Source organism: Cydia strobilella, chromosome 20 (assembly GCF_947568885.1).
Source record: "Cydia strobilella chromosome 20, ilCydStro3.1, whole genome shotgun sequence".
In the NCBI taxonomy this organism is placed as follows: domain Eukaryota; kingdom Metazoa; phylum Arthropoda; class Insecta; order Lepidoptera; family Tortricidae; genus Cydia; species Cydia strobilella.
This window is the reverse complement of record NC_086060.1, coordinates 8419594-8428796: the sequence shown is the minus strand read 5'-3', so window position 1 is coordinate 8428796 and position 9203 is coordinate 8419594. Positions and strand designations below refer to the sequence as shown.

General features: G+C 37.5%; 1 protein-coding gene across 1 annotated transcript in view; it reads left to right on the top strand.

The window, feature by feature from the left end:
- The first annotated feature begins 645 nt into the window (after positions 1 to 645).
- LOC134750527 (zinc transporter ZIP13 homolog) overlaps positions 646 to 9203 on the top strand; it is a 29558-nt gene continuing 21000 nt past the window's right edge. The window contains exon 1 of the mRNA XM_063685723.1: positions 646 to 1177. Coding sequence (XP_063541793.1) covers positions 1000 to 1177 — 178 coding nt within the window. The 5' untranslated portion in view covers positions 646 to 999. The remainder of the gene's footprint in view (positions 1178 to 9203) is intronic.

Here is a 9203-nt window from a genome sequence, read left to right as displayed (position 1 = left end):
TGTTTACGTTACATGTCCGTCTTTGTGTCGCAAATTTACATAGGTATTTATACCAAATTTCAACTTAATTGGTCCAGTAGTTCCGAAGAAAATAGGCTGTGACAGACGAACAGACAGACAGACGTACGAGTAGATCCTATAAGGTTCCGTTTTTTTCCTTTTGAAGTACGGAACCCTAAAAAGTAACGAAATTCTTGAAATATTGGAAATGTTTTTTAATCTCATATAGTTAAGTAAGATTGTTAAGTTTGCTCAAGAGATAATTTATTCTATGATTTTAAAGTTTACTTTTATAGTTTGTCAAAGGACTGTCTCATTTGAAACAGAGAGAATCATACTATCTTTGTCTTACACTAGTACTAGCACACAAAAGAAAAGGATGAATATCTTTTTTTTTTGTTCTTATTTACTGACAATTTGGTTTGACCAACTATATATCAGTTTCATTTCATCATCTTACTTTATCGCCGATTTCTTACTTTACGTCCTGGCAACATTCAGGAAAACTTATCCAATCATTCATTCAATCTTTTTGATAGATCACGAAATTTTTATATCCCCGTCCGTCCGTGTGATTTGACAGCAATGACAGATAAATTATTCATTCAATAACTATAGAAACTTCATTCACTCATAATTGTTTTGTTTTGCGATTACGAACGGACGGATTGCTATATTGCTAATTGCTATTTAATTACGCACATATCCAGAGTGCACGATGATGAAATAACTTTACAGAGAGCTAACCTATATTCAAGTGTAGTAGATAAGAATCGACACATACAGGCGCACTCAATCTCAGTGTAGATTAGTTCGTCTGGTTGGACGGTATATTTTTTTATCTGGAAAATGCGCGAGCATGCGAGCATCTCAGTTCAAGCTGACTTTGTTTAGTTCGTCGCGCGGGAAGCTGCTGGCCGGGTGAAGATCGATAGCTATGACTGATTATTTATTTTAAAAATAAAGTGACAGTCCGCGAGTGTTTAAAAAAAAATCGCAATGGAATCGGCGGGAGTTATTTCAGGATTGTTTCCCGAGTATTTAGTTAGTTTTGTGGATGAACTGGATGAGCATCCCTGGTTGTTCGCTTCCCTGGCGTCAATTCTAGTGGGTCTGAGTGGGATTTTACCTCTTTTCATCATCCCAATCGACGAGACAGCATCTTTCAAGGATGGATGTGAGTAAGCTTTGTTTACGATCGTTACGCCATGGCCATGTGATACTAGGTACCTATTTATAGTTTTTTTTCGCTTGTCATCTTAAGCATGTTTTAAGCCAGAATTATGATGTCTTTGTCTTATTGGATGCTGCAGTTTGTTGTTAAATTTAATAATGTCATGTATATATTGGTCCCTTTTATGTTATGGATGATTTAAAAATATAACCTTAACCTTTAGTAACGAAATATTTAAACCAAAAACTTATGCTTATCTACTTCCTACGTTCCTACTGTGTTCTAGATAGGTTAATAAATTGTAAGGTAAAACCTCAATGTGTCAGTGATTAAAAGTTATTGTGATTATTATTGGAAACTGGAACAACAACAATGTATTTTATCACTCTGTCCAGCCAGTTTGAGACAAAACAAATAAACAATTTTATTGTTAATAAAAGTTAAAGCTTATACTACCCCAGTTTTGATTTTTAATATCATTAAGACACAATGGTTTTTAAATTACAAATGTGCAGAAATGAAGTTGTTTTGTTATCAAGATAAACATTTTTATTACAAGTTACATGCTTTCATGCAATGGGCCTCAGGCCCAGGGTGCAGCAATCCATATGGTTTCAAAAATTAATGTTGGTAGAATTAGTCTAAACTAACAAAGCACCAATTTGAACAGATCAAAGTGAGGTTGTGTCATTACAAACATTTTTTCATAGAAATTTGGCATTAATGATGACATTTCCACACTATGTCATTGCAAATGTCATGTAGAGTAAGCTTGTTCCATCTCGTATGTAAATAGTTCATTTTATTAATTCATATAAAAAAAAACTAAGTTTTCAAGAAAGTCCAATCTAATTTGAACCCTATATCAGAGATATATACCCTATACCAGAGGGCTAAGGTTAAATATAGACCTATTTCTATTAAACAATCCATTTAAAATAAGATGTTCTTATTTAGATTTTGGATCAATACTTGAATTGAAAAAAATGCAATAATGACTAAACATAAATAAAACAAAATAAAAAACTGAACATATGACCATTAGAATGAATATGTATGTACTATATAGGTATCCCAACAAGCATTCTAGACTGGAAGATGGCAGTCGCTATCATCATAAAAACACCAAATCTTTATCATAAAAATTACATAACAAGGTAGACCTAAGGGTCACCTGGCCATATACTAAAAACCAACCTCTCTCTCTCTCTCCTTAGCATTATCATTCCCATCTGATTGTTGGGTCTGCTTTTCTTGTCCTTTCTCTGCACTTCGCATGATCGGACATGTCGTCTACTTAAATGTCGCAAGCTAACCAATTTCTGACCATTATCTTCGTGCCGTAATCATGCATCAAACACTCATCTCAATCAGTCATCTTCCAGTCCTCAAGACTTATCTCTCAATAGACCCAAAATAAATTTTATCTCTCTTTAGCAACAATGCTAAGATTGCGTAGCAGATTGTGACAACCAACAAATTGGGCAATAGATAAAAAACGTTGACTAGGTAAAACTAGTGATTGGTTTCACTTTTTATGAAACTAGAACAGTTTTTGAATTGTCTGTCAATTTGATTCTAAATAATACTTTCACTTTGGCAAATGCACTGGAAGGTATATGCTCCATTCTGTATAAAATATCTAAAAATCATTTATTTCAGAAAACATAGGTTCCATAATATGGTTATATAGAACTATGTTAGAATATTATTAAAAGGAAAGGAAAACTAAAATTTAATTAAATTAAAATTACATTAAATTAAATCAAATTAGTTCTAATTAGGAATTTGCACTAAAACTGATAACCGGTTTTGAAAGATGATAGGAGAAAAAAACGAAGTAATCAATACTACCTATTATATCTACATATAAAAAAGCAATACCTCAGATCATTGAAACTTCAACATTAGTACAGTCAACAATACAACAACAAAGATATAATTTGCACTTTTGGACCTTATTCCTTTGTATATATTCACATATCAACTTTACTTTTTAAGCAATAACATAAATGAGGGCTACCACATTTAATTTCGCCGCTAGGGGCGCTAGTGTAGATGGAGGTCTTTCAAAATGTCAAATGCATAGAAGTTTTGGGGGTTTAAAGCTTTTTTATCAGGAATTTTCACTCCTTATCCATAATTGTGGTAAATCTTCGTCCATCTTTGATTAATCATGGTAAACAATAGATATTGCTCAATAAATGTTAGTGGTTTAAAAAAAGTGCCAAATAAAATATATTCTATATGCAAAATTAAACAGGTTGAAAAAATGGCACACTTAGACGCTAAAATACCTATGTGTATATTAGAATGTATTGATTTTATAAAAATAAGCATATAATAATTTTGAGGTCTGTTTTTCTGGACCTACATCTACAGTGGCGCCAACTGGTGAGCACAAAAACGGTAGCCCTCATTGTATTGGCATTGTTTGCAATTTTGAAAAAAGCTAATACTCTTCAAAATGCTGGATCGATTTCTAGGAAACATGGCTAAGAACCACTGCAAGAAAATTCGCTTTCACGTAAAAAAAAACTCATCGAAATCGGCTCATCCATTGGAGAGCTACGATGGCACAGACAGACAGACATTGGCGTCAAACATAATGCCACCCATCTTTTTGCGTCGTACTTCACCATTAGCGCCTTTACGATCGTCATTTTCATGAATCGATCCATTGCGTGGGTTTTGTAATACGTAGAGAATGTCAGCGACAGCAATTTTACAGTTGAACGCATTTATTGGGCACATCTGCGGAGGGTTGATAAGACTGAAATAGGTCAATCGAGGTAGATTGTCATTGTCGCTTGTGGCAAGGAATTTTTGACGTAGGTCGAAGATATTAATTTTTTTTCACGTGAATATGGAATAGGTATTACGCAAAACTCTGCGTAGGGGGCGCCACTAGCACAAACTGAAAACAAACCGCATTGATGCATCAATGTTGGTATTCGTAACAAATGAAAAATGAAAAAAATGAAAATGAAAAAAGTTTATTGTGCAAATTTGAGTATACAATAAATCACGGCCCTGTGTCCTGAGCTAGGAAACCCTGTGTTACAGGACCCAGTTTCGTTATACTAGTTTCTAGAATAGAAGAAGTCTCCTCTTTTTGGATGGCGGTCTGGCCAAACGTAACAAATACTCTGTGAAAACTTGTCAAGGTCCAACTCCCCATGCAGGTCCCCAATCTGTGCTAAATTAATTCCATTTCTATGGAAATTGTCACCGCCACGCGCTACAATTTTTTTTTGACAAAAAATGTATGAATGCCTATTTTAATGTGATGCTTTTCAGAAGAAAGCATAAATGGGCTAAATTGTAAAAATGTTTATATGAAGTGAAAATCGCCACACTGTGTTTGTAAAGGCCAAAATTGTCACAAAAAATTACGTTATTCTCATTTTTTTGTCCGAAAACCATTTTTTTGTATGAAAAGGTAAAACGTACTTATTAGTTCAAAAATGAATTCCATGTCCCTAAACTATACGAAAATGATATATAACTTGCCCTAGCTGCTAAGAGCAGACAGAAAATTAGCACAGATTGGACCTGGGGTGCACGGTACGATCTCGTGGCTACGGGCCAAATCAGCTTTTTCTGACCTAAGGAACAATCGTGCCAAGCGGCGTTGCCTGAGAAAAAAGTGCATACTTCTCCAATTTCTCCATACATTTCTGCACTTACTTAGATACCCCAGTATAGGTATTTCGGCAGTTGTGAGACGTTCTGGTCCAACAAGATTTATTTTATTAGCCAGCCGGGCTAGCACATGATTGGCGCGACGGTATCTCGCCCGCGATATAGACTACCCGTTCCTCTTTAATTAATACAGTTAGAAAAAGACCGGTAGTCTATCTCGCGGGCGAGATACTGTCGCGCCACTCCTGTGCTAGAGGCCTACAGATATTGGCTTTAAACAAATCTTACTACGGTCATCGTAGTGCTCGTTTTAAACTTTGCTTTGTTAATAACTAAACTAATTGAGGAAAATATGAGTAACTCTGAGCAATAATTGTTAACTGTCCTTTCAGACAATGGTCCCAATTGATTCGGACTGAATATGTCCTCTGTGATTGCTACGTAAATCTTTTCTAATGGCGATGGCGCAGAAAAGATAGTTAGTGATCTTTTCTTTGGGCATTTTGTCCACTATCCACACCATAGCAAAGACCACAGAACTTGCTGCGTTTTCTTTGCCTTTGGAAATTATAAATCTTTACCTGACCGGACATCGACCGACCGGCGCTCCGGGCATTGCATTTAAAATCGCAATTGACAATGCATCCCAAATTAAATGCTGAACACTTCATATAATAAAACTTGAGCATAACAGTGATGGCATTAACTAATCGTAAACTAGCTTTACGGAAAGACCATCCCAAAACAAAACAGACAGACCGGGGAGGATCTACCGCAAAAATCAAAATTTTGTTTAAAATAATACTTGCACTTAGCTTGGTCTGACTCTATCTGCCTCTATTGCTCAGATATGCAAGTGATAGAGGCAGATAATGAAATTTCGATTTTCACGGGAGACCTACAGACTTCATGATCGAGATGTAGTTCCATCGACCCTGGGTTGCTTGGGGTTTGGGGCCACCACCACCATAACTGTTGATTAAATTTTCTTGCTAGAACGTGCAAAATGTGGAATGAGTTACCCCCTGAGGTATTTCCTTTGCGGTACCACATAGGCTTCTGGCTTCTTGAAGAAGCTGGTATTCAGGGTTCTCAAGGGTCGGCAACGCATAAGTGGCTCCTCCGATGTTGCTTATGTTCATGGGCGGCTCATCTGCTCGTTTGATAACTATCACCAAAAAAAGATACCTATGTATTTGATTGGGAAATATTGACTTGTAATCGTAATCTCAAGTGACAGTAGCAATAGACATCAATCACAATACAATGTTGTGTTGCATTTATTTACTTTGTAAGAAGATAAGGGAAACCCGTAAAGTGTCAGTTATCACTTATCTGTACGTGCCGTACGTGAGGAGATTACAGAAAGATGGCACCTAAGGTCATTAAATGCCATGCTATCTGAATTAAATAGTAAACAGACCTGATATTATGGAGAGCGGCCATTGACATATATCTAAGGACAAGGACGGGCTTTACGAGCAATAAGAATGGAGCCGGTATAGTGGTGTCACGTAAACGAATTCGAGCCAATCGTGGAGTCTCGCCACAACGCGATTGGTTAATGAGTTCGCATCACGCGCGCAATTGGTCGCTACTTGTTGCGTTAGACTGCACGATTGGCTCGAATTCGTGAGGCACACCGCTGAACTAGCACCATTCTTTAGTGGCTGTAAGGCCCATCCTTAGATATATCAGATATATGTCAATGAGAGCGGCCCATTGCAAGGTTCCGGTTTGATTATTTTACCACTACAGTGTGTTTGTTTGTCATGTCATGTCAGCGGCATTGAAGCCTATCTAATGCGGCGACAGCTGCGATGGTGTGGTCATGTCTCCCGTATGTCTAATGCCAGAGTTGCTAAGCGCATCTTCTACTCAGAGTTGCAAAGTGGGAAGCGGAAACAGGGCGGCCAACTTCTGCGCTACAAAGATGTGCTGAAGCGACACATGCGGAGATGTGACATTGAACCATCGCACTGGGAGACTTCGGCACAAGATCGGCCGAAGTGGAGGCATACAGTGGGTTCAAAAGTGCAAGCCTTTGAAGAACAGAGGGGATTCGAACTCGACGCGAAGCGTGACCAGTTAAAGGCCCGACCACCTGCGGTCATAAACTATAATTTTGTCGGAGGGGTGCTGACTTGCGGTGAGTGTGGTCGTACATTTACTGCGAAAATAGGCTACGTCAGCCACCTGAGAGCTCACGATCGTCGCTCTCACTAGCCAGAAAAACCCAGTCGCCGAGGCCGAAACCGGCCTGGACAGGATGATGATGGTGTTTGTTTACTAACATTAACATACAATTTGCTAGGAAACGTACCCATACAGGTACTATGTTGACATTGCAACAATCAAGCCTATTTGAGCCGAGAAAATAATACAGCGTGACATGGTTGTAATATTGCTAGAGCCCGTCTAAGCTAACTTTGCACTTTGAATTAAACAGTGATAGTCTCCTTATAAACGTCGTTTTAATAGAAATTTGACATTAATGATGTCATTGACACACTTTATTGTAAATGCTATGCAGAGTCAGGTTGGTCTGACTTTACCTGTGTGTTGTATGCTAAAACTGCTAAGTGCGGTAGCCACTTGTTTCTGTCACTTTATCGAGTCAAATGTGCCTCATTATCTTCTTACAATCACGCTCTCTTGACTATGCTACCAGACATAATACGAAAGCGTCAATGGGGTTGGCCGGTCGAAATAATTACCAGATGGCGCCAGCATAGAGTGCCCTGTCAATCCCTGGAATTGTGTAAATTTTTTGTTTTTTTAATGCCCTGGATGCCAGCCCTTTAAGCCAAATCTCATAGAAAAAGGGGCAAGCTATGATGGCGCCATCTCTGCAAACCTTTGACAGTTGTCAACCACATTAAAGCAAACAAGATTAAGACAACACAATTTTGACGTACATATCTCAGACTTTATTATCAAGGTGTTATCAATCTAAGAATACAGGGCAAAATTAGCTTTGTCGAAGCTTAAATTTCACTCGGATTTTTTTTAGCTTCCTTGTTTTGATTATCTTTGTTCCTGCTAATCATATACTTTTTAGGGTTCCGTACCCAAAGGGTAAAAACGGGACCCTATTACTAAGACTCCGCTGTCCGTCTGTCTGTCTGTCACCAGGCTGTATCTCATGAACCGTGATAGCTAGACAGTTGAAATTTTGACAGATGATGTATTTCTGTTGCCGGTATAACAATAAATACTAAAAACAGAATAATATAAATATTTAAATGGGGCTCCCAAACAACAAACGTGATTTTTGGCTGTTTTTTTTTCGTAATGGTACGGAACCCTTCGTGCGCGAGTCCTACTCGCACTTGGCCGGTTTTTGTTTTGTATCTAATAATATGTATAGATTCTTCCTTTGGCTTGTTTTCTTCTTGGGTATCAGGAAGAATCGTTAGGAACCCTCCTAACGATTTACAAAAAACGGGAAGCATCTATCTTTGAAGAGAGTTGATAACTTATCTGTGGGCAGAAAAGTAATTGGCTACTGTTACTGTTGCTATGTTAAATGCTACCATTAAATGCCAAAAAGTAGGTACTAAATCTGTCAAGTCAAGCTTACTAGAAAAGCATGATCTGACACTTCAAAAACAAGTTGAGTAAAAACGACCTGTATTCCCAAAAGCAATGAACCATATTCCGTTAAAAACATTGTTATCTGCCGTCTGTCTGTCTACTTATCGATATACGTGAGCCATCCATCCACGCCACTGATACGAAATGTGAACTTTACGACATTGCAATAGGCGTGTGTGACAGATGCCCGATTGTTGATTATTGACCTTATTTATATCTACATCTACGTTCATTGTTCTTGTGATGAAACTGTATCTTCACTGCAGAGAAAATATACTTTTTCTCTGTAAATGACCGTACAAGAAAAAAACATCGCCTTTTAACCTATCCAATGCATTATCAGGATGGTCATTAGACCATTCATTAGAATGACCGAGTCAAGCGGTATTATTTGTTTAGAGTCGGACCACGCTAAGTTTTTATACCAAGTGCTACGTCAATGATTTCAAACAATCAATTTAAGTAAACTAATCAATCTATTACATATATAAGTAAATAGAGCCTTAGAGAGCTGTATGTTGTATTACCCCCACTGAGGGTATTTGTATTTACCCCCAGGTTCGCAACCGATGGTTTAAATAAAGCTTTATTTTTTTGAAGTATACACGTGACAAGCATCCGAAGATTATTATGATCAGTAGATACTAGATACAGCACATCGATAGTGACGATAGTTATCAGCAATCTCGACGTAGTATTACGGGATTAGCTATTTAATAATTGAAGATTATACTGACAGTGACAATATTTAATTTTATAATATTATGTAATCGGATAGAGATAGAGG